Source organism: Mastomys coucha, unplaced genomic scaffold (genome assembly GCF_008632895.1).
Source record: "Mastomys coucha isolate ucsf_1 unplaced genomic scaffold, UCSF_Mcou_1 pScaffold12, whole genome shotgun sequence".
NCBI classification, from domain to species: domain Eukaryota; kingdom Metazoa; phylum Chordata; class Mammalia; order Rodentia; family Muridae; genus Mastomys; species Mastomys coucha.
The window spans coordinates 30,566,974-30,593,486 of NW_022196894.1; the positions used below are offsets into that span (position 1 = coordinate 30,566,974).

At 38.4% G+C, this 26,513-nt stretch overlaps 1 protein-coding gene across 10 annotated transcripts in view; it reads left to right on the plus strand.

Moving 5' to 3' along the window:
• Nucleotides 1-26,513, plus strand: part of Lrch3 (leucine rich repeats and calponin homology domain containing 3) — a 106,948-nt gene that overhangs the window by 13,599 nt on the left and 66,836 nt on the right. For 9 of the 10 annotated variants that reach the window (XM_031363685.1, XM_031363688.1, XM_031363692.1 and 6 more), the window contains exons 2-3: nucleotides 24,187-24,331; nucleotides 25,894-26,020. In XM_031363685.1, the coding sequence (XP_031219545.1) occupies nucleotides 24,187-24,331; nucleotides 25,894-26,020 (272 nt within the window). Of the gene's footprint in view, nucleotides 1-4,843; nucleotides 4,972-24,186; nucleotides 24,332-25,893; nucleotides 26,021-26,513 lie in introns of those variants that run through there. The other variant, XM_031363690.1, reaches the window with a different exon arrangement.

Below are 26,513 nucleotides of genomic sequence, written 5' to 3' on the forward strand. Positions count from 1 at the left end.
AAAAAAAAAAAAAAATTTAAATAATTTTTAAAGCTTAAAATTTTAAAATAATGGAGGATAATTTTTCAAAGCACACTTTGAAACTATGCTGCTTTTCCATATGAAATAATTAAAGTTGTCCTTAATGTCATCCTTTCTGACTGCAGTTGCCATGTGAGATGATATAAAATGATTCTCCAAATGTCATTATCCTTTTGTTCACTAAAAGGAACCAAGGCTCTTTAAGGACAACAGAGTCTCATTTAGAGGCCATGTGAGGAAGATGAACATAGAGAAGGTTTTGTTCTTGGCCTACATCTTCCATGTCTTTCAGGAGCACTGTTGAGGAAGCAGGCCTGCCAAGTGATACAGGCAGTGACTGAAGCGTATGGGCCACAACAGGCATAATCATTTACAGATATCTGCAGGAATAGGGCAGCCACACTAGGTAAAGTAGTGATCAGAACATGAGAACATTGTATGAAAGCTTTATTACATGCTTAAAATCTAGGACACATGCAAACAGACACACACACACTCAGGGTCGGGGAGGGGCTAGATATGGTGGTGTGTGCCTGTAATCTCATAGCACTTGAGAGGTAGAGGCAGGAGGATGAGTTCAAGGTTATCCTTAGCTGTATAGCAAGTGTAAGGCCAGCCTTGACTATGTAAGACCCAATCTAAAACAAACAAAAGGAATAAAATTTTGGGGGGCATGGAAATTAGGAAGGTGAGCATGAGTAAGACTCAGGCAGTAGGCCCCATTTTTTGCCAATATAATTGTTTTAACCTTCCTATCTTTACTAGTCCATTTTCCATTGCTGCATAAAGTATCTAAGGTAGAGTAATGTATAAAGAAAAGAGGTTTCTTTAACTCATGATTTTAGGGTCTGGGAGTATGTTATTCTGCTTTGCTCTCTGGTCAGTGCCTTATGGTGATGGCATTACAGAGGTACATGCAGACGAAGTCACATGACAAGACAGGAAGACAGAGCAGAGAAGAGCTAATATTACATTTTATAATAGCTTTCTCTGAATAGAGTTAACTGGAGTCCCACAAGAGGTACTTTAATACCCCCAGAAGGTAGTGCTTTCTATGATCCTTACCTTGCAGCAAGTCCCAGCTCTTACAGTCTCCACCATGGTCCATTGAGAGTTCAGGACCAGGTTTCTAACACATGGACCTACTGCAAGCACACTCAAACCATATCGTCTCAAAATCTAAAGAGAAATCCAGCCTAGTGACATAGTAGCATATAAGCATAACACAGACATTTAACCTATTTCCCTACACATCTTAAGTTACATTTAGTAAGAGCATCTGTGAAGAGAGATGATTTAATGATAGGATCTGTGTTAGTCAAGGTTCTATAGATGAAGAGGACCAGTTGAATACATATGTAATTATACAGGGGATTTATTACACTGGCTTATACAATTAGAGGTTGGAGACTCCACGGTGGCCATCTGCAATCTTGAGAGCAAGGAAAGGCAGTACTTACTCAGTTTTAAGAAGCTGGAATCTCCCTGGGGAGCCACCGGTATGAATCCAGTTCAACGGCTAAAGAAGCTGGAGTCTGATGACCCCCCTCTCAAAGCAGTGGGGGCAGCAGAAGTTTCTACCTACTCAAGAAAAATTGAACTTGCCTACCAAAGTGACTTATTCTCTTATATGTTCTTCCCAAGCTCCCATGCCATGGACAAGGCAGTTGGCATTAATGGATCTCTTCCTATAATTTGCTGATTCAAATGCAAATAGCCTGACAGATTATACCTTGATATACATTCACAGGGTTTCATCTCTCAATCTGGTCAAGCTGATAGCATCACAATATCTTATTAGATAGTACCCCCTATACAGTCCCTGGTTTTGTCTAGCATAACAGAGGTACATAGTTGGTTTTTGGCATCGTCATCATCATTATTCTATTGAAACTGGGACTCAGGTAGTTTAGACTAACCTCGAACTCTTGATTCTCATACCTCTGTCTCTTGGGTATTGGAGCTCCATGCACATATCACCATACCCTACTTCTTATTGATAGTTTTTAAGCAGGGTCTCATTGTGTGTCCCACACTGGCATGAAACTTCCCATGTAGCCCAGCCTGGCCTGGAACTCATAATCCTCCTGTCTCTGCTTCCCCAGTGCTGGAATCACAAAGTTTACACTACACCTTTGACTATACATTTGAAAATCATGTAGAGGATAGTGATTTGTATACAAGAATTAGAATATTTTTGTGTTGATTTTGAGTTCAAAGAAATTTGTTTGACTTTCAATAACATTAACCTTCTCAAATAGCATTCTCCTCTGTGCAGTGTCTGCCTGATAAAGAGGTTTTATACTTTGTTTTTTGGTTTGTTTTTTTTTTGTTTTGTTTTTGTTTTGTTTTGTTTTGTTGATTTTTTTTTGTTTTTGTTTTGCTTTGTTTCATTTTTTTGAGAAGATGAGGATAAGGCATGCGTGTGTGCACCAGTGTGTGTGTGTAAGATCAGTTTTCTTCTTCTACCATGTCGGTCCTGGGGATTGAACTCAGGTCCTCCAGCCTTATGGTAAGTGCCTTTACCCACTCTCATCTCTGTGGCCCTGAGGATTTTCTCTTTAAAGTTGTAGAGAAAATCTTTATTTTAGTTATTTTTAGGCTTCCTACCAGTTGAAATATCTCATTTCATAATTTCATGTTTGCAGTTTAGATGGTGTGCTGTCATTGTGGGCATGTGCTCACACACTCAGCTCATAAGTCACCTGCTTTGGGACATTCTGAGTTTGTGTACATTGACTCAGAAAATCAATCATGTTTGAAAACAGCCTTCTTTCTTTTTCACAGCTGTGCTTTCCACATATCCTATGAGTGGGATGCTGAGAAATGTATGTGGGCTGATAACATTTTGGTGAATATTTACAAAACTGGGCTATGAAAAAATGTTATAAGGAAATTTATGTAGAGAAATGAAAAATTAGACTCAGAATTACAACTGAATTTATCTCAGAGGACTGTCCCAGACTCTAAGTTTGGTTTGGGTGACATAGACTGAGACAATCTGTATTAGAAGAACATCTGTGACACCAAAGGCAGGGATAAATAACAAAAGACACTCTGAAAAGATAGCAGTATGACAGCAAAACAAGAAACAAGTTCCAAAACCTTTCAACTGATTAAAAAGTGTCTCCTGTAGCCCAGCCTGGCTTCCAACCTGCTGTGGAGTTTGAGTATTTCTCTCAACTTCTGATCCTCTTGTCTTTGCCTCCAGTGTTGGGATTATAGACCTTTGAGCATACATGCTATGCAAGCACTGTACTAGCTGGGCTGCACTCCAGCCCTGCCTGGGATTGAGACAGCTTCATGTGACTTAGGCTGACCTCTAACTTGCTACTTCTTGGAAGATGACCTTGAACTCTATCCTCCTGCCTCCACTTCCTGAGTGCTGGGATCACTAGTAAGTGCCCCCATAAAGGTAGAGCCAGGAGAAAATAGATTCTGGTTGTTGAAACCACAGCCCTGGCAAGCTGATACACTCTGGAGTCTGTCTCCCTGTTTTACCGTTTGTTCTTGTATTGCTTCCTCTCTGTTTAGAGCACTGCTTTTAGTTATCCTTTTAGATTAGCTCTGCTGGATCGTTACAGGTTGTCGTGAACCGCTTATCATGGCTGCTGAGAACTGACCCTAGGTCCTCTGCTAGGGCAGCAAGCACTCTAACCACTGAACCACCCCACTCTCTTCTCTACCCTCCATCGGGTGTTGACCTGTCCATTCATTGTGCTTTAGTTTTCAGTTTTCAGCTATAGTTTCCATTTGTTTTTAATCCGGTCTCTTTGGGACGGTTTCCATTGCCCTGGTAGGCTTTCTGTTTTCCGTGTGTTCAGGGTGTTTCTGATGGTTCATTCAAGCATTTTCACAATGGTGTAGCAGCTGCCCCACCCGCTTGGTTTCTTTTTCTTGTTGCTGTGACTTGGTGTGGCTGGGGTGCCAGCCTGGTGACTTAAGCTCCATGCCTGGAATATGGGTACAGAACAAAGCTGTCTGCTGAGCCCTGAGACCCCTGCACTCAATCTTGCAGTCCTTTCGAGTCTGTTTTATGTATAACATCTCAGTACTTTAGTTGTATTAGACGGAAGAAATAAAGAGCAGTCTGTGTGTCCTATGCTCCAGAAGCAAAAGCCACTACCATTTACAATTATAAATGTACAGCCGTGATTATAAGTAAAAACAAATTTAAAGAATAATTCACAAGTTGTATAAATGTGATATGACTTGAGTGAAATGCTTTAGAAAATACTGTTGCTTTTTAACTTTTCTAGGTCAATAATACTAGTGAAATGAAAATATTTTATTGTTGTCTACCTCAAAATTTTCATAGGAATGGCATAGTGGTCAAAAACAAAAATTAAATATGTAAGCATAGAGTATTGCTACAGCGTGGCAAATTTAAAGAGAAAGTTTCAAAAGTCTGACAGTCGTCCATTACCTTCATTCAACAAGGACAACTCTGTATTCCTCTGTTGACATTAGGCTGCGGGAAGCATGGACGATGCTCTCTTAGTCATAGTCAACTAGTTTGATATGGCACGTTAGGTACTTGACCTTCATGAGAATTTGGTTTTTTACTTGATTTAATATTGGTCTGTGAATTTTAAAAGGTGGGTGGGGTTTTTTTTTGTTGTTGTTGTTTTGTAGTTTGTATATACTGTTTCTTATGTTGCTCAGTGTTGAAAAAGTATCTACTATAGAGATTGTCATAATCTCAGGCCCTCTTAGATCCACAGTAGTGAATGTTCACATAGAAAGTGATGATACAGTATGTGACTGTTGCATAATGGGCTTTATTTGGTAAGGATGATGTCACTGTGTGGGATGGCCTGAAGCAGTTATTAAAGAACACAAGACTTTTGAGAGCTAGCATTTCTCACTGAATACCATTCTGCTGAAAACATTGTGTTTGGACTGGAATGAACCTAGATTTTCCTGGCCTGCTTACTGAGATTTTGAGAAGTAAATCTTACTATCATAATCATAGAGGTGGATTGAATAAAATATTAAAATATATATTTTCCTTGGTGAAGAGAAATGGGATTGGAAAGGAAAAAGTGTCAGTTTGTGTTACACAGACAAAATTTTGAGATTAAAGTTCAGCTTTGAGTTTTTAGTTTATTGCTGAAGCATAAAATAATGATTATTAGAAAAACCTGTAATTTTAAAGATTTTTTAATGGCCTTGGAAGCCTGGGATCCCTCTGGAGCTGGACGTACATTAGAAAAAGCAGATTACATTTCTACTTTGATGGACACATTTGATATTTTTATTATTGTAAAGTATGCATAGCTATATTTATGATCATTAACTAGTTTTAAGTATACATTGTTATACAAGTTATCATCTCTATGTCTATCCCCAGGATTTTTATCATCCTAAAGTGATACAATTTTATCCACCAAACAGATACTCTTGATTCCCTCCCCCTCCTGCCCCAGTTTCCAGTAACCATCCTTCCAAAGGTCTCTGTGACCCTGACTTGGACTGTTCTCAAGAACCCATGGAGACAGAGCCTGTATCTGTTTTTTGTCATCTGGCCTGCTTCACTTAATTTCGTGTATCTATGATATACCATGAATCAGGATTGCATTTCTTTCAAGTTGCAGGCCATCCAGAGCTGTGTATATGTAGCAAGATCCAGTCTTTAAAGTAATAATTAAAAAAAAAAAAAAAAAAGAGGCTGCAAAATTTTGTTGCATCTATTCCCCTCAGACATTTGGGTTGTTTATACTTTTTAACTGTTGTGAATAATATTGATGTGAATATTGGTGCACAAGGCTGTCATGACTCAAGAGCTTAGAGTTCAGTATTACTATGAGAGAGCAGGTCCCCACATTTAAGTATCTCTGGTACTTAGGACTGACTATCTGGGGAGGGTTAGCCCCTACGAATGTGGCAGAAGTGAGTACACTGACCTGAGCAAACCTTCTAATAGCTGCCTTACTGGAGTCATTTGTGCTAAGAGCAGTGTGCACTGCCCAAATGAGAGGTTTGGAATGTGTCCCTTGATTCCTGCTTCCTTTGTGCCTTAAGTGCTTGCCCTGAGAGAATAGCTACAAGTCTGAACTTTGAACCATTGAATGAGTTCAAGCTGATCTCTGTGAACATGGAGAGCCTAAGCTTGCATTGAAAGTACTGGGACTGAGTAGTTCAAGTATTATACTTTACCACATAAGTAGTTCCTTTTTATCAGATGTCACCATATTAATGTTCTGATATCTTTCAAGAGAATGAATAGGAGAATGAGGTAAAAGAGTCATTTGATCTGAATAGGAAGATAGAGTGATCTCAGGAACCTTCAATATGAAAATCAGACACTAGTCTGTAAAAAAAATTGTTGCTTCAGGCAACTCAGGGATGGTCAAAAACAGTGATTGCATCAAAGAGCGAAATTGAAAAAAATAAAAGAAAACAGACAAAATTACAGACGTCTCTGAGAATAAATAACAACTTCTTAAGTTAAATGTTAGAAAACTACTGAAACACGTGTAATTATTTCCCTTTACAAGATTTAAGTTGGAAGCTAGTGTTTTAAATGGCTTTTCCTCCTTCTCTTATTGTCTTATGAAGTAAGCAGTTTTATATCAGTCAAAAATATTTCTGTAACTTATAATCTTTTTGTTTGTTTGTTTGTTTGTTGTTTGTTTTCAAGACTAACCTTTCAACTGGCTGTCCTAGAACTCACTTTATAGACCAGGTTGGCCTCAAACTCAGAAATTCACCTGCTTCTGCCTCCGCCTCCCAAGTGCTGGGATTAAAGGCGTGCACCACTACTGCCCAGCACAATTTATAATCTTTACAGTCTCAAACAAGTAGAAAAGTTTAAAAATCGGCAGGAACCGGGAGCAAGTTCAGTTTGCAGAATGCTTGCTGTGCACCCTGCTGCCTTTCTTTCTTCCTTCCTTCCTCCCTCCCTCCCTCTCCCCCCTCTTTCTCTCTCCCTTCCTTCCTTCCTTCCTTCCCCTCTCTTTCTCCCTCCCTCCCCCCTCCCTTCTTCCCTCTCTCCCTCTCTCCCCCCTTTCTCTTCCTCTTCTTTCTTTCTTTCTTTCTTTCTTTCTTTCTTTCTTTCTTTCTTTCTTTCTTTCTTTCTTTCTTTCTTCCTGTTGCTGGATAGAATCCCTTGACGAAAGCAGCGGAAGAAAGGCAGGAAGGCTTTATTTTGGCTCACAGTTCTAGGGTACAGTCCATCAAGATAGATGTCATGGTGACGGGTCAGCTGCCCAAAGTCGGAAAGACAGCTATGAATGTTCTTTTCATACAGTCCAGGCCACCCTCTTTTAGAGTGGGTCTTCCCACACCTGTTATCCTGTGAGTTAGTCCCTCACAGGCACTCCCAGAGGCTCATCTCCTCGGTGATTTTAGGTCCTGTTAAAAATCAGCGTTAGCTATCATACCTGACCCATGTGTGAGGACTTACACTCAATCCTTAGAATGAACGTACAAACCTGAGGGTAGTGGTTCAAGCTGTGATCTCATCCAAGTGCCGGGGAGGCCAGGACCGGAATATCCCTAGGCTCAATGGCCGCCAGCCTAGCTACCTAGTTCATCACGAGCCCCAGGTCCCAGTGAGAAACCCTATTGTAAAAAAGAAAAAAAAAAAAACAAGGCTGGAGGCTAGAGAGATGGCTCAACAGTTAAGAGTGCTTGCTGGTCTCACAGGGGACCTGAGTTCTTTAGGCTCCAGGCTTGTCCTCAGAAAGTAGCTCTTAGTTCCTAAAGTCATAAACAGTTAAAAGTAGAAAAAATAGACATACAGCTTCCTATGGATGTACAGCCTGTACTCTCAGGAACTAGTAGCAGGAGGGTCAGAAGTTCAGGGCAATCCTCTGCTACATAGCTGGGCTGAGTGGGAAAGGAAAGATTGCATAGTCTTGTGAGGCAGGCACTGGGCCATGCTCTCTGTAAGCAACTTGTGATCAGCAGTATTCAAAAGTTAAAGAATAATTAATGACCTTGAACTTTAGAGCTCAGCTTATTGCCACATACTTCTTTCCTTTTAAACAATTTTAAAACCATGCTTTTTAAAAAAAAAAAAAATGTATAGCAGTACAGTAGTTTAAAATTGCCAGGTGTGGTGGCATATACCTTTAACTCCAGCACTCAAGTTCAGAGCCATCCCAGTCTACATAGTAAATTTCAGGCCAGCCAGGGAAACTTGGTAAGATCATGTCTCAAAGGCAAACAAACAAAAAAACTAAATTAAAATAACGCTATAGTAGAATGACTTTATATAATTTTAAACAGAAGAAAACCAGGAAAAATTCAAGTTACAAAACCCTTCCCCCAGGAGTAGGGGAGGGTAATTATAATAAAAATTAATTGTATGCTAATATGAAAAATATATTTGAAGACCCCTCAAAACAAATTTTTAAGAAGTCACTTTTTCTAAGTGGGCCATGTGACAAGTGTATTTATTACTAGTCACGTCTGATTCCTACTGCACTGTTAGTAGAATAAAAAGGGAAGCCCAACTTTTATAGTCACTGGCTTAAATGACTAGTGCATTGCAGTCTTTGGAAGGCAGGAGTGGTTCTTGCTACTTTAGTACACAGGAAGATGAGCCCACATATCTACCATGAAACAACTGTGAGTTGGAAGGAGAAAAAAAATAGCTTTATAGCTTTTCTCATGACTCATGGGTCCTTTTGCCTGCATTCCATCGTTACTCATCACCTAATATAACTCTCTTAGTTATACCCACACTGTTACCTCTGTACATATATCCAGTATAGACAGTGTTGCATACGAGGGAGAACATGCAGTTTTTTCTTTCTGGGTTTGAGCCACTTTATTTAATATACCCCCAGGCCCATCTGTTCCCTAATGATTTCATGATACTATTTTTTCTTTACAGCTGAATAACATTCCATTTTGTATATATGTCCCATTTGCATTACCATTCATCTATTGATTGATAGGTAGGCTAGTTCCATTCTTTGTTGTTGTGAATGGAACATCAATATAAACATGGATGTACAAATATCTCTGTGTTAGGGTATAGGGTTTTTGGGTCAATGCCAGGAGTGGTATATCTTATCATATGGTGGCTCTCTTCTTAATTTCACATATATACAGGTCTCACAGCATATATTCCTGGCTCCTGTAAATTGTACCAAACCCCTCTGGCTCAGTGCTGCAGCTTATATGCCTCTCAGGTAGTTTGACTGGACCGCTTTCTTAGCATTTCTGCATTCCTGCTTCTATTAGCCAGTTCTAAAGCTAGTGCCTGATATTGTAGGCTTTAATATACCAGACTTCTGTTTCCAGGAGTATCAGTTTCTGGTTTGCTTTTCTATTACTGTTAAATAAAACACTTTAAAAATTAGTGGCATAAGGCAACAGTTAACTTACTTAATTCTGCAGTTTCCTTTAGGATTACTAGCTTCATCCCTTCCTGTCTACCCAAATGTACCTTGCCATAAGTTTGTTATATGGGTAAGAAAATACCTAATTCCAGATCCAGAGTAAGGAAGTTTTGAGATAATCTCAGAATATCTTGTGCCAGAATGTTAGCAAATATGAGCATCAAAATAAACAAGGCTTGCAGTAGGTTATGTAGATGAGTAAAATGAAAAGGTCTACGTTCATGAAAATAATAGGCTAGTAGATAGATGACTTGAATGTTTTTAAATAGAAGGAATACCATAAATTAAAAACATTTTAGCTGGGTATGTTGGCTCACACCTGTAACCCCAGCAGTGGGGAGACAGAGAGGTCTCTGTGAGTTCAGGGCCAGCCAGGCTACATAGTAAGTTAGACTTTGTCTCAAACCTGAAGCTTGTACTTCAGAAGGCCCAAAGTCATATAGACAAGTATTCTTTCTTCTTTTTTTTTTAAAAAAGAAACCCTTTTTTTTTTAAAGCTTCTTTTTTTTTTTTAAAGATTTATTTATTTATTATATGTAAGTACACTGTAGTTATCTTCAGACGCACCAGAAGAGGGCGTCAGATCTCATTACGGGTGGTTGTGAGCCACCATGTGGTTGCTGGGATTTGAACTCAGGACCTTCCAAAGAGCAGTTAGTGCTCTTCCCCACTGAGCCATCTCACCAGCCCTAGACAAGTATTCTTAAAGAACCTTTGTATGATTGTAACCCATCTCAGCTTCTGTTTATTATTATATCTTTTGGATTCATTTGTTGACTTGTTTGTACATATGTTCATTCAATTATGTATTTTTATTTTTCTTTAAATTTAGCTGATGAATAAAACAAAGCAATTTGCATATTTATGAGATACCATGTGATATTTTAATATCACATGTATTATATAATTTTTAACTTAGGGTAAAATTAGCTATAACCTTTAGCATTTTTGTGGTAAGAAATTCCAATTTCACCGGGCAGTGGTGGCCTTTAATCCCAGCACTTGGGAGGTAGAGGCAGGTGGATTTCTGAGTTTGAGGCCAGCCTGGTCTACGGAGTGAGTTGCAGGACAGCCAGGGCTACACAGAGAAACCCTGTCTCGAAAACCCCCCCAAAAAATTCCAGTTTCTTTCTAATGCCTTTTTGAGCTGTTGTGTAATTACTGCAGTCACCTAATCGGCAGTAACACCCCAGGACATCACCTTCCTGTCTAGCTTGTACCTGTTGAGTCCTCTCTTCACCCATCCTGTCCCTCCACTCTTTAGCCTCTGGTCACCATCATTCTACTCTGAACTTCTGTGAGATCAAGGGTTCTATCTCAGCTGTGAGTAAAATCACACAGTGCTTGCCTTTATATGTGACTTCACTTGACATATCTAATTATTATCTCCATATTGTTGATGAGTGGTAAGATCTCATCTTCTTTATAGCGGTATAACGCTGCAGTTGTATATGTACCAAATGTTTTTATACATTGATTAACTTATGAACATATAGGTTGTTTTGGGTTTTTCCTGTTACTAGTTTTTGGTTTTGTTTGCTGTTGTGAACATTGCTACAATAAAGTTGGGGATACAGATGTTAGGTTTGATGGGAATGGAGAAGTTAGATTTGATGTTTTACCTTGAAACTTGTTTGGAAATAAGTGACCTTCTCTCTCTCTCTCTCTCTCTCTCTCTCTCTCTCTCTCTCTCTCTCTCTCTCTCTCCCTCTCCCTCTCTCCTTCCTTTCCTCCTTACAAAGTCTGGTCTCATGGCATCTTCCTACTTTAGCCCCCTGAGAAAATCATATTTTTAATCTAGCTTATACAGTATTTCTTTAAACAAACAAACAAACAAAAATAAAGGCTAAGTTCACAATTTAAATTTTTTTTAATTACTGCTTATTTTTTATGCTTATGAGTGTTCACCTACATGTATGTCTGCACCATGTACATACAGTGCCTCTGGAAACCAAGAGGGGATGTCAGATCCTTTAGATTGGAGTTATAGGCAGTTGTATGCTTCCATGAGGGCACTGGGAATTGAACCCAAGGCCCTAAAAGAACAATCAAGAACTCTTAACTGCTGAGCCATCTCTTTAGCTCCAAACAATTTTTGTTTCAAACATTTATAGTGGGTTTTTTTTGGGGGGGGGTATTGTTTCTTTAAAAAACTCACAGCTTCAACATTAAACTCATTTCAAAAATATTTTGAATACTTTTGTTTTAAAATATATTAAGTGAAAAAAAAAACCCTAGACAGTAGTTTTTAAAAATCTTTTTAAAGTTTCTCTGTGTAACCTTGGCTGTCTGGGAACTGTCTCTGTAGACCAGGCTGACCTTGAAATCAAAGAGACTGGCCTGCCTCTGCCTCCCCAGTGCTGAAATGAAAGGTATGCACCAACACTGCAGGGCACCTTCATTGTTTTTTGATAGAATACCTGTTAAATTCTTCGTGACAAGTATAAATATAGAGCTGAACAATACGGTCTTCCCTTAAAACACACCCACTATTTACTGTGTGAAATAGTGACTGTAGGAAATAATAATGTATGTTTCAAAATAATTAGCAAGGTCAATTTCAGATACTTCACCATAAATAAGACAGGTAAGCAAGACAATGCCTATATTAATGAGCTCAATAATCATTCATGTACATGGGTTATACACTACATATCAAAATACATTGTACCCCATAAATCTATATAGCTATAATCTGTCAATCAAAAATAGTATTACTAGTAAAAGTTTGATGTATGAATCTGAAGTGATCATTCTTATCCCCTTAAAAAAGATTTTTAAAAACTATTGTTTAGGGTTTTTTTTTTCACTTAATATATTTTAAAACAAAATGAATATTTTTGAAATAAGTTTAATGTTGAAGCTGTGAGTTTTTTAAAGAAAATAATCAGGATTTTAATTGTAAAAGAGATTACTTAGAGCCTTTTTCACTGAAATATTTCTTTTTTTAAATGTTTTAATTGAAATAGAATTCAACACTTCCCTTTCTACCTTCTAGCCCCTCCCAACTACTGTCCCTCAAAACACTTCCATGTCCCCCTCCAATCTCAAGTTGTTGGCTTCTTTTTTCTTTTATTTTTATTGTTACATATGTGTGTATGTGTGTGTGTATATATATATATATATATATATATATATATATATATATATATGGTGTATGTATATAAAATACAACCTGTTGATTCCATTTTTCTTGGTGCTGTGTATATTATGGTCAGGGTTGCCTACTCTGCACTGGACAACCAGTCAGAGACTCATCCCTCTGAGAAGGGAAATTCTTCTTCTAGCAGTCATTAGTAACCTGTAGTTCCTTGTCTATGGGTAGGACCCCATGAAAATTTACCCGTTCCATATTAACTTATTTATCGATACCATTATTCTGTTCTTGTTTATGTAGCCATTTCTAGGAGAGATGTTTTATAGTAGACTTCTTGGTATTCTGGCTCTTACAACTTTCTTTCCTATCTTCAGAGTTGTTCCTGAGCCATAGATGCAGGAGCTGTAGTAACGATGTATCTGTCTCTTGGGACAGGTTCACCATGATTTGTGTGAAGTGGTTTTTCTATGATAGTCTTCTTTTCCCAGCTTTCTTTAGTTACTGTCTTAGGGTTTAATTGATATGAAGAGATACCATGACCAAGGCAACTCTTACAAAGAAAACCATTTAACTGGGGCTCACTTACAATTTCAGAGGTTCAATCCATTATAATGGTAGGAAGCATGACATTATGCAGGCAGACTTGGTGCTGGAGGAGCCAAGATTTCTATCTACATCTTGATCTAAAGGCAGCTATGAGGAGACTGTCTTCTTCAGGCAGCCAAAAGGAAGATCTCTCAGTGACACACTTCTTCCAACAAGGCCACACCCCCTAGTAGTGCCACTTCCCATGGACCAAGCATATTCAAACCGTTGCATCTAGTTTTTTGTAGGGTCGAGGACTTTGGAGTTTTCCCTTGTCTGTGTTAGCATGTCTATCAGTGTTGTCCATGTTCAGGTCATGTTTAGGTAGCCATGTTGTAAATACTGTATAGGTGTAGCTTCTGCCATTTCTAGGAGACACAGTTTCACAGTAAACTTCCTGTTCCTCTGGCTCTTAGAATCTTTCTGTCTTCTCTTCCATGATTATTACTGAGCCTTAGATATAGGAGTTGCCTTATAGATGTATCAGTTTAATTTAGGCTCCACAATTCAGTATTTTGATTAGTTGTGGTTTTCAGTAATGATCTTTATCTGTCACAAAAAGTTTTCCCTGATTAAAAAAAAAATGGGGACTACACTTTTCCAGCCAGATCCTGGGGAGGAATAGAAATAATTTCTTTTAATTAAGGGTTTCATCGTTTCCTATTCCACGTATACAAATACAAACGTATTTGTATCAGGCCTAAATAGGCCTTTTTCTGCCTTGTTTGGCTGAATAAAATATCCAAAGGCTGTGCCAAAGATTGGTATAGTCATTGGCTTACACACTGTCATTAGACAAAAATGCATTTGGAGGACCAAGACTCAGGATGTGATATGCAGAGGTAACTTGATAGCTTAATTGCAAAGTTGTTTATGACCCAGACGGTGGCTTTTATAGTACTTGGCAGTCTCAGTGGGGCTTGCAGTCTGGAAACCAACAGATGACTGGTTCCACTGACAGCGAGATGGAGCCTCAGAGGCCCGTTTCACAGGGTTGTGTATGTGTGCAGTCGAGGAGCTTGCTCCAGCTGCACAAGGTTGCAGTAGCCTCTCCTTTCACTGAATTTTGCTGAAGGGTAGGGGAAATATCTGAAACATTTTAACATAAATCTTTATAGTTTATGTTTTTTTTTTCTTTTTGTAAAAGCAAAAACAGTAAATGTACTATTAGTTCTCTGGGGTGGCCAGTGATCATTACAGCGATGATCTAGGATTTGGGGAAGGCTTGGTATTTTTTTTCTCTTCCTTTCTTCCTTTTTTTCTTTCTTTCTATTTATTTTCTTCCTTTTTATTCTAAGTCAAACATGGGAAACTGACTTATCTTTCATCTTTGTGTTTTACTCTATATGAAGAAGTTATCCATGAGTCTTGACTCAGAATAGGCACAGAAGCAGCGATAGAGGAATAAGGTTGACGGATTCATCATGCATTGGACCAAGAAACTGACATTCACTGGCAGGATTAGGATTGGGGAAAAAAAGAAAGCCATCTAGAACAGTTTCAGAATTCTGACTAAAGCAACAACTTAAATAAAAGCATCATGCATGCCAGGTGGTGGTGGTGCACGCCTTTAATCCTGGCACTCAGTGGACAGAGGGAGGTGAATCTCTGAGTTTAATGCCAGACTGGTCTACAAAGCTAGTTCCAGGATAGCCAGGGCTACACAGAGCTGTCTGGGGTGTAGGGTGAGGGAAGAAAAATAAAGAAAAATCATGCTCTAAGATAGGAACTACTGGAAATATAACACATTAGAAAATATATAACATTTTAGCAGTGTTTCTGTGTAAAAGAAGCCCTCAGTAGTTAAACAATAGGCATCTTTTGTGCCTGTAATCCTTGCATTCAAGAATCTGAGGCAGGAGGATCTGAAGTTCCTGGCCAGCCTGAGTAAAACTAGAAATAAAACAATGTAAAGCTGGGCTGGTGAGATGGCTCAGTGATAAGAGCACCGACTGCTCTTCCAAAAGTCCTGAGTTCAAATCCCAGCAACCACATGGTGACTCACAACCACCCGTAATGAGATCTGACGCCCTCTTCTGATGTGTCTGAAGACAGCTACAGTGTACTTACTTATAATAATAAATAAATCTTTGGGCCAGAGCAAGCAGGGACTGAGCAAGCGGGGTCTATCGGAGCAAGCAGAAGTCCTAAAAGTCATTTCCCAACAACCAGATGAAGGCTCACAATTATCTGTATAGCTATAGTGTGTACTCATATACATAAAATAAATAAATAAATAAGTAAATCTTTAAAAAAAAATGTAAAGCTAAAAAATCTTTTTTCCCCTTGTGGTAAACTAGGCAGTTTTCAAACATCGACTTGACATACAGAATCACAGCATTTTCTATAAATGAAAATGTTCTGTATCAGTTACAATTTATTTTTTATTTCCTTAATTTGAATTTTTAATAAAATCAGAACTATTAGCCAAGGATCTAGATACACTGCCACTTTGAACATAAATGAAACCCTAATAGTAAAAGGGAAGAAAGCATAGGTAATTCAAGAAACCATTGTTGTACCTGTCATGTGACCCTTTTTTTTTTAACATTATGGTATTTTTGACACATGTGATTTTTTTTGTTTTTTAAAGATTTATTTATTTTTAATGTATATGAGTACACTGTAGCTATACAGATGGTTGTGAGCCTTCATGTGGTTGGGAATTGACTTTTTAGAACCTCTGCTTGCTCCAGTCAACCCTGTTTGCTCCCTCTGGTCAACTCTGCTCACTTAGTCCCTGCTCTCTCTGGCCCATTTATTTATAATTATAAATAAGTATACTGTAGCTGTCTTCAGACACACCAGAAGAGGGCGTCAGATCTCATTACGGGTGGTTGTGAGCCACCATGTGGTTGCTGGGATTTGAACTCAGGACCTTCAGAAGAGCAGTCAGTGCTCTTAACCACTGAGCCATCTCACCAGCCCTCATGTGAGCCTTTTGACTATCCAACCATAACGGATAATGTTATTAAATATAAATCATGCTTTTCAGTTAAAAGTACTGTCAGATAAGCCTAGTATGGTACACACCCGTAATCCCAACACTTGGGACTTGGTTATATAGTAAGCCCAAGGCCAGCCTGGGCCTCAGAGGAAGGGGGAAGGAAAGAAGGAAGGGGAAAACAGGGAGGGAGACAGACCAGGTAGCAACAATAGTAAAAGAATGTAATATACCCCCTGTGCTAGTAATTGATAAAAAAAAAAAAAACACTAATAAAAATGATGGCAAGTATTGAGTGAATATTATCAAATAAGTAAATGTGATGTATAGACTTAACTAGAACACTAGGTCTGGTGTAGAAGTCTTTTCAGACTCACGAAATACTTATATGATTGGCCGTTTGCTGAATCATAAGGAAATCTGAGCAAAAATCAAAGGATTAAAATCAGATTACAGTTAGAAATCATTAACAAAATATAACTAGAGTGTCCTTATGTTTGACAGTTAAGCAATATTTTTAATAGAATGAGTCAAATAATGAAAATTTTAAGATATGAATATCTTCAATAATATCCTAATAAAGCTATTATACTATATTATTAAAGGCTTATGAAATAAAAACAACAGTAGTAAATAAAATGTATAGTTTTTTGGGCTTCCTCCTTTTTCTTTTTTCCCTTTTTTTTTTTTGAGACAGGGTTTCCTTGTGTAGCCTTGGCTGTCCTGGAACTCACTCTGTAGACCAGGCTGGCCTTGAACTCAGAAATCCACCTGCCTCTACCTCCCAACTGCTGAGATTAAAGGTGTGCACCACCACTGCCCGGCCCCCTCTTTTTCTTAAAGATAGGGTCTCACTATGTAGCCCTGGCTGGTCTATTGGCCTGAACTCACATTCCTGTGCCTCCTGAGAGATTATAGCTTGTTTTTGTTGTTTTTAAGGCAGGTGTCTTACTATGTATTCACAGCTGGCCTGGAGTTTACCCTGCTTTTACGTAAGATTGAAACCATGTGCCATTATGTCTGTTGAATTTGTAGCTTTAAATGCATATATTTGAAAAATAAGTAAATTTTTTTCAATAAATTGAAAAACAAAACAAAACAGCATGATCCCTCCTCATAGAAGAGAGGTGACAAAGATCAGAAATGAACCAAATAGAAACCACATGTATGTGATGCATAGGCTAACCAGGCAAGTTAATGGTGGGGAGGGATTGTGGCTGACTGACAGAGTGCATCTCTAGAATACACCAGCTCTATGTCCAACCCTAGCATTGAAGAAAGGCAAAAAAAATGCTAGTGATGTTGTAAATTTCTGATGTTCTTATCAAGAAAGAAGGTATAAATAACCAAAACAAAAGAATATAGCAGGGGAAGTCACTATAGATACTGTAGAAGTTTATAAACACAGGATATTATGAATAACTTTATGCTAATAAAATTTAAAATTCTAATAACAGTAGCAGACATCTAGGTAAGCATGATGACAAAAATGCTTTGTGGTCACTGGGCAGTGGTAGCGTTTGCTTTTAATCCCAGCACTTAGGAGTCAGAGGCAGGTGGATCTCTGTGAGTTTGAGGCCAGCCTGGTCTACAGTGTGAGTTCCAGGACAGCCAGGGCTACACAGAGAAACTTTATATTCAAAAACCCAAAACCAACCAAACAAACAAACAAAAGCTTCTGTGGTCCCAGTGTTTCTGAGGCTGAGGAGAGAGGATTGAGCCTACAAATTAAGATCAGCCCTGACCACATAACAAGAGCTCATTCTAAATGAAAGTAGAAACAAGAAAACAAGACAAAAACAGCAAACTCCTAGAACATAATTTAAAACTGATTCAAGAAAATATAAGGCCTAAATGATCTTAAAGTATTAAAGAAATCCATCCAGTAGAGTAATTCTTCAAGGAAGACTCTAAGCTTTGATGGATGGCTTTAACAGCAAATTCTAACAAGCTTTAAAAGTAACAATAATTTAAAACCTACATAACCCTTTCAGTCAAGAGAAAAGGGGGGAATGCTTCTAATCCAAACTGATGAGAGTAATACAATTTTGCTGTCAATACTAACAATCATTCGTGATGACGTAGGTAAAAAACCTGAACTGCACATTTACAAGCTTAGTCTCGTATACGAGACTAAGGCTATCTAGTAGAGGTGGAAAGCCTAGGTAAGGACTAGTGTCAGAGAGCCTGGTTACTTTCCTCATTGCTGCAGCACAGTGCAGCCCATCACAGAGCAGCACTTTACTCCCAGCAGGAGCTTAGGGCAGTCACACTGCATCCAGATCTGGGAAGCTGAAGGGAATGCTGGTGCTCTGCTCCCTTTCACTTGTTCACTCTGTCTGAGACCCGCCTGGTCAGTAGTGCCTCCCATGTTCAGGGTGAGTCCTCCCTTCTTGTTAAACCTTTCTGGGAAGACCCTCATAGAATGAGTACCCAGAGGTGTTCTTTGGTAGTTCTCAGTCCAACCAAGTTGAGAGCGAATATTAACCATCATACTTTACTTCAAGGTTATTATAAAATTTCTTTAACATTAGAAAATTGGTCTCATCTACATTAGTAGAATGAAAGATTTATGAGGATAAGAATTAATACTTCGGGGTAGAGAGATGGCTTAGTGGTTAAGAGCACTGACTGCTCTTCAGAAGGTCCTGAATTCAAATCCCAGCAACCACATGGTGGCTCACAACCGTCTGGAATGAGATCAGATGCCCTCTTCTGGTCTTCTGGTGTGTCTGAAGACAGCTACAGTGTACTTACATATAATAAGTAAATAAATCTTTAAAAAAAAAAAAAAGAATTAATACTTCACAAAAAGAATAAAATAATGGCATAATAAAAAATAAAAATTGAGAATTCCTCCCTTGGGTTTTTTCTACTCTCGGGAGTTCTTTCTCACATTTTCCCAACGAATCTACCTTTACAAAAAAAAAAAAAAAAAATAAGGAAAATTCCATATTAATGTAATAAAATATAAAATCATGATTATCTCAATAGAGTAATAAAATTATTAATAAATTTAACACCTATTACCAATAAAAAGTCTTAGCAAATTCAGAAGATTTTCTTAATTTCATACAGAGTCAACAAAACAGTTGAAATTAGTAACAAAAAGATATTATTTCTTTTATTCAGCATTATACTTGATGTTCTAACAAACAGGGTGAGGAAATTGCCTAAATACATGAGAAGCACAGAGGATGAAACAAAGGCTCCATTATTCATAGAGCCATATAAACAGTCTGAAGGGATCAACAGACAAGTTATTTGAACTAAAAGTTTACCAAGGCTGTCAGATATGAAATCAACATAGGACATTTATGTTACTTCTCTGTGTGAGTAACAAGTGGTTAGAAGTCTCATGAAGTAATAGAATCTGGGAATATACCAATGCTTTTGAAAAGTCTCTGAGACAAATTAGGAGGTTATACTTGAAGTGTTAAAGCTTGTCTTTGCTGGGGAGATGAGCTGTGCTTTTAGACTGAAAGGCATAGTGTTGTAAGGATGTTCTGTCTTCCCACATTGTTGGAATTGATATGGCTTGAATAAGCTCTCAAAAAGTGTTTTTTTTGTTTGTTTGTTTGTTTGTTTGAGATTTAGCAAGTTCATTTTAAAACACAAAGAGAAATGCAAAGGACTTGGAAGCCAAGATAGTAGGTTAAGAATACCAGGAGGCTGGTACAGCAGACTCATACCTTCAGCTAACCAGGGAGGCAGAGGCAGGAGTTCTTGGATGTTGGTCCTTGCTGTCCACCTTAGCTGATGCAGAACCTCTTTGTTCTTTTCCCCTGCAAATGCCAGACCCACAAACTTTGAGAGATTCTCTGGTCTTCATTTTATTTCCTTGTAGGAGTGTGGGATTATAGACGTTCATTCTCTGCATCCAGCTTTTTTGGGGTTTGGGGGGCTTGCACTCAGGTCCTCATATTTGCTTGGCAAACACTTTTATCTACTAAGCCACACCTCCCTTTCTTAGGTTATAATAGTTCAGGTCTAATCTTAGTTTGGGTTTGATTGCTGTGAACAGATACCATGACCAAAGCAACCCTTATAAATGACAGCATTTAATTGGGGCTGGCTTACAGGTTCAGAGGTTCAGTCCATTAGCATCTAGGTTGGAGCATGACAACGCCCAGACAGGCATGGTGCAGGAAGAGCTGAGAATTCTGCATCTTGATTTGAGTGCAGCCAGGAGAAACTGACTTCTTCCACACTGTATGGAGCCTCAAAGCCCATCCCTATAGTGACACACTTCCTCTAACAAGGCCATATACCTCCTAATACTACCAGTCCTTATGGGCCAAGCATATTCAAACCGCCACACCGAATGTGGTATACATCTACAATCACAGCACAAGAGATACTAAGGCAGAATGCTATATTCAAAGTTAGCCTTCATCTAAAAGCAATGCTAATCTATAAATAAAAATTTAGTTTTGTAAGCTGTCTCCACTTAACTTTAACTTGTTGCCTGAAGATTATTGCATCAAACTTAAATACTGAAGCATTCATTTTGTTTTATTTACTTATGTTAATGGGTGTTGTATCTCCATGTATGTTTGTGGTCCATGTGAATACATGGTGCTCTCATAGACAAGAAGAGGGAGTCAGATCCCCGAGGACTGGAGTTACAGATGGTTGTGAGCCACCATGTGGGTACTGGGAATCAAACCCAAGTCTTCTGGAAGAATAGCCAGTGTTCTTAACTACTGAGACATCTCTTCAGCCCCATATTGAAGCACTTTATAATGGACATTAATAATTCCTTTTATTCTTCCAGCTTTTAAAGTTGAATTAAATTGTAGTTGATAAAGTAATTATTGTACTTTGTACTAAAGACACTCACAATAGGTGATTGTGTGCAAAGTTTTTTATCCTTAAATACATCAAATTATGAATACTTTTATATGGTAATTCTTTGGGAAGAAGAGGGTCTATATTTATTCTCCTCAAGATCATTTTTATATGAAACTTGCTTTTATACAATTGCATTTTACCCTCATAGACAATATGGGCACTTAGGTTATAATAGGCACTTAGGAGGTACTTTGGAAGATGGAGGTCTCTCTTAAATTACAACCAGGTGGTAAGCAAGCAGACTTCCTTAGGGAGCATGGAATGCTCTGGTATGGTGGCTCTGAGAAATGAGAATCAGAGGCTTTTGGATGATGGTCACAAAGGAAATCTTAATGCCAGCACCTTTAAACATTGCTTTTACTGTTCTAGTGTGAACCATCACTCAGTGTCCCTTTGCAGTGTGACTTGAGCATTGAGGATGAGTTGATAGAGAAAAATTGTCTGCTAAACTGTCTACTTACTGTTAAAGTGTCTACTTATCTCAGAACATTGGGCGAGAGTGCGAGTGAAGAAAGTGAGTGGAGTAAGCTGGCTGTAGAAGGAGAGCCAATGACTGGGAAAGACAAATCAAGTCTCAAGAGGACAGAATAGCATGCTTCTAATTATAGCATAAAAGAATTTTTAAATGAGAGGAACTATAATAATTCACATAGAGGATTTTTATAGAAGTCCTCAAAGTTGTGACTTAGGAGATTTTGTAGAAGAGTCTGTTGAACAGAGAAATACACAAAGAAGAGCAAGTGGAGGTACCACACCTGAGGGTAGTGGCGGGGACCTTTCTGGTTTGGAAGGATTGAAGTTGCTGGAGGGTAGCAAGATGGTCTGGTGAGCAAGTGCACTCTGTGCCAAGCCTCACACCCCAGTTAGCAGTTAACATTAGCAGTTAGTGTCCCAGAACCTGTGTGGTCAGAGAGAACCAGCTCTAGCCAGTGATCCTCTGAGCTTCACACCAATGCAAGGCATGCACTCCTTCCCTCCCTCCCTCTCTCCTCTCCCTCCCCCTCCCTCCTCTTCCCTCTTTCTTCTTCCCTCTCTCTTTTTTCATCTCTCCCTCCCTTCCTCTTTGTCATACTCTTGGATGAGAAAGTAGTAAAGTAACATCTAGAAATTACTGAGAAAGCAGTGCGCCCACACCTGCCCAAAATGTCACCTTCTGACTGCAGTTAAAACTAGACTCTTGCAGATACACAGGAAGGCACAGGTGGGTTATCCAAGTCCTCCATCCACAACTTCTCCTAGTCAGGAGTTCTCACCAGGAATTCCCACCATACACTTTTGAGTGTTGTTTTTTCCCTAGAGAATAGAAGAGAGAAAAACAGTGTCAAGCACATAGATCTGAGGCATGTTTAGCTGACTAGATGGATGGGGGCGGGGGGCAGCAATGCAGCCCTTGTTTTCTGCATTCCTGAGTGGACAGATGAGCTAGAAGCTAGAGCAAATGCAGGGTCTTAGGTTTGTTTGCTTGTTTGTTTTCTTTAGTAAGAGACACAATTTCTCATTACCTTTCTTCTTTTCCCTCCCCTCTCTTTCCGTGTGTGTGTGTGTGTGTGTGTGTGTGTGTGTGTGTGTGTGTGTGTGTGTTATAATTAGGTGAGGGGCAGGCAGGGAGAATGGACTGGGGTATCAGAGTCAGAGCGAGCAGGTATATGCATGCCTTGGCACACATGTGGAGGTCCATGGGTAAATTTCAGGAGTTGTTTCTTTCCTGCTATAGCATCTAGGGATCGAACTCAGGCTGTTAAGTATGTGAGCAAGTACACTTATGCACTGAGCTATCTCAGCTGGCTCCTTCTCTCCTGTTTTGTTGTTGTTGTCTCAAGATAGGATCTCTGGATGCAGCCCAAGGCTAGCCTCAAACTCAAAATCTTTCTGTCTCAGGCTCCTGAGTACTGGGATTACAGATTTGTGCCCCAGTGTTCTGACTTTTTATAAAGATAGCCACTGAGATCCAGTGAGGTGCTCTGCAGGGCAGAGGCCCTGCTGCCTGTCATGGCAACCTGAGTTCAATCCCAGGACCTACATGGTGGAGGGAGAGAACTGATACCTGCAACCTTTCTTCTGGCCTTCACATGGCACTGTGGTATGCGCGTGCACACACACACACACACACACACACACACACACTTGTAAGAAAAACAAAATTACTCTTAAAATTGATAGCCGCATATGCTCTATTCTATATTCATTAATTCATTGGGAGTTGTAAAATACTTATACTCTGGTTTGGTTTTGTGTTTTTGTTTTTTACCTGCAACTAGGCTACTTTCACTTCATCATTTAACTCTTGGTTAGAATATAGGTTACCCAATGATATCTTCATATAGGAACTCTTTTAATCAGTTCATAAACTAATGAATTGGTTCTCTGTCTCTTTGGGGCAATGTAGCATTTTAAAATCATGAATTAATGTGCATGATGGATTTTATTCACTGAAATTACTTTTTTTTTAAAAAAGGTTTTTAAAAATTTAAGTGGGAGGTGATCTTGCACTCTATTTCAAAAAACCAAATTTGTGTGTGTGTGTGTGTGTGTGTGTGTGTGTGTGTGCATACACCAGCCTACAGAGACCAGAAGAGGGCATCATATCCCCTAGAGCTAGAGTTACAGGCAGTTTTGATCTGCCCACTGTGGGTTCTGGGAACCAAACTCTGGTGGTCCTTTAGAAAAGCAGCAAGTATTCTTAGCTAGTGAGCCATTTCTCCAGCCCCTCAATTACTATTTTTAATTAAGGCTCACATTGTGTCTTTGAGACCAAAATGTTCCTGGGTGTGTGACTGTAACTTTCTTTAGTAAAGAGTTGGGCAGTTGGGCTATTGAGATGGTTCAGTGGATGAAAGGTACTTGCTGCCCAGCCCTGACATCCTGATTTCTGGCTCCTTCGGTAGAAGGAGAAACCTACCCTGGAGACCTGTCCTCTCACCCCAACGAACATATCATGCTGTTTTCTCTCACCCTCCCAACCCTTCTCTCTCATACATACATGGGAAAGTGGGTATTTTTTTTGCGGGGGGGAGGGATCCATTTGTTTCTGATGACATCTGGAATTTAATAATGCAGCTTTAATAGAATGAATGGCCAGTGTCTTAGAATGTGTATTATTACAAAGAGTAACAATTTTATTTTTAGCGTGTGTGGAAAGTGAAAGGGAAACTTTTCCTAGCAACAGTTTAAAGGTGTGTATTTAGTGGGTTACTCTGCCAATTAATAATATTGAACCAGTTTCCACAATAGGAATCTGGAGAAATCAAGTATTTATGAAGCATACTATTAACTAATTTCAGTAAAACAAGTTTCAAAGGATGGTCTTAAACTTTTATATTTTCTTTCAGACCTGTCACGAAATCGCCTCTCAGAAATTCCTATGGAAGCGTGTCACTTTGTTTCTCTGGAAAGTCTTAACCTATACCAGAATTGTATTCGATATATCCCAGAGGCTGTTCTAAACTTACAAGCTCTGACATTCCTAAATATTAGGTAAGAATGTTATTCTTTTGGAAAAAGTGGTTTTATTTGACCTTTAGTTTTCTTCTTTCAGTCACTAAAATATTTGCAGTTACTTCTCTGTTCATACCAGCAGTTTCTGATATATTCTTAGGATATAGTAACATTTCTCTGAAGTTTCTCTTGTTTCTCTGTTTATTTTTAGCTTTGCATAATTAACAGACTCTACTAGCTGTTAGTCTGATAGGCCTATAGAAGTCTTGCAGCTGTGGTTCTCCAGTTACTTTGATTGCACATGTGTGTGTAGAAGTGTTCGGCCGTGTACTATAATGCATGCACAGAGGCAGAGGGCGGCCTTGGGGAGTCAGTTCTCTACTTCCACTTTCCTGTGGGTTCCAGGGTTTGAATTCAGGTTGCCATACTTACTTGGAAAGTGTCTTTACCCACTGAGCCATCTCATTGGACCATGGAAATATTTTGGCGCCCAGTTTATATACCTTAAAAAAAAAAATCCATCCCTGGGACTAGCGTGATGACTCCATCGTTAAAAACATATACTGTTTTTTCAAGGAACTTGAGTCCAGTTCCTAGCATACTTGTCAGACAGATCACAACTGCCTCTAATTGCAGCTCCAGGTGAATTTGATGCCCTCTTCTGGCTGCTTTGGGTGCTGCACTCAAGCTCATAAACCCACTCTGACACACACATAATAGACACTTAATTAAAAATAAAAATAAAACCTTAAAAAATAAAACTCACTCCTTATAAATATTTAGTTCTAACAATTTTTTGTTTTGTTTTGTTTTGTTTTGTTTGTTTTTTGAGACAGAGTTTCTCTGTGTAGCCCTGGCTGTCCTGGAACTCACTCGGTAGACCAACTCAGAAATCTGCCTGCCTCTGCCTCTCAAGTGCTGGGGTTAAAGGCATGCACCACCACTGCCCAGCTAGTTCTAACAGTTTTTAAAATCTTATTAAAAATAACACTAGAGAAATTTCTATGTAAATGTTAATTCTTTTTCTTATTAAACATGTAGCAGATTTTTATTGGATTAAAATTTTTTAAAGATCCATGAAATATATTAATCAACAAAAAAGATCTTGTAAATGGGCAAAGACATGGCTCTAAAAGAATTATTATGGGGTTAAATTTACATGGTAAGGCTGGAGAGATGGCTCAGCAATTATGAGCACTGGCTGCTCTTCCAGGGATTCTTAGTTCAATTCCCAGCATCCACATGATGGCTCACAACCATATGTAATGAGATCTGATGCCCTCTTCTGGTGTGTCTGAAAACAGCTACAGTGAATTCCTATACATAAAAAAAAAAAAAAATTTTACAAGGTAAACTTAATTTCTTTCTATTCTAAAAGAAATGTGCTTAAGTATTTTATATATCTGATTTTCATGGTTTTTTTCTTATAAACAAAGATTCCTGTTATCTGCCTAAATTTAGTCAGCAGGGAATTGATTAAACTGACAGAACTCAAATCTAGTGTCCTGTTTATTCTTTGTAAGACTTAGTTTTGTATCTAAAATGAAACATGGAGATATTTTTTTCAGTGATATCTGACCACACTTTCTCTACTTACTTAGTCGAAACCAACTGTCAACATTGCCAGTCCACTTATGTAATTTACCACTGAAAGTCTTAATCGCTAGCAATAACAAATTGGTCTCACTTCCTGAAGAAATTGGACATCTCAGACATTTGACGGAACTTGTAAGTTAACATTTCATTTTTTGATTGTCTAACATGTCTGTAGTCTTCTACATGATAAAAATCAAATATTAAGGTTGTTTTTAAAGTAATTTTATAGCGTTGGTTTGACAGTTTATTTTAAAAAAGACTTCAATGTACAAGTCTTAATATCACCACACAAAATGGGGAAATGTCATTGGTTATTTTCTATCCAGCATTAAATGATTAAACTTTTGAGACAAAAATTAGTAATATAGTTGAGTTTTCAAATTGTATATCAATATTTTTATGGTTTTTATTAGCCTTTATAAATGAATGGGCATTCCAAAAGTTACTCTTTGATTTTTTTTTTTGTATGTTTTATTTTTTTTGCCATACCTTTGGAATATGTAGCCAACTATAATTTGCTATTACATATTTTCTAAGATACTATTAAACTTCATCTACTATTAGTTGTGAATATACAAGAAACCATCTCTTTATTTGTTTGTTTGTTTGTTTGTTTGTTTGTTTC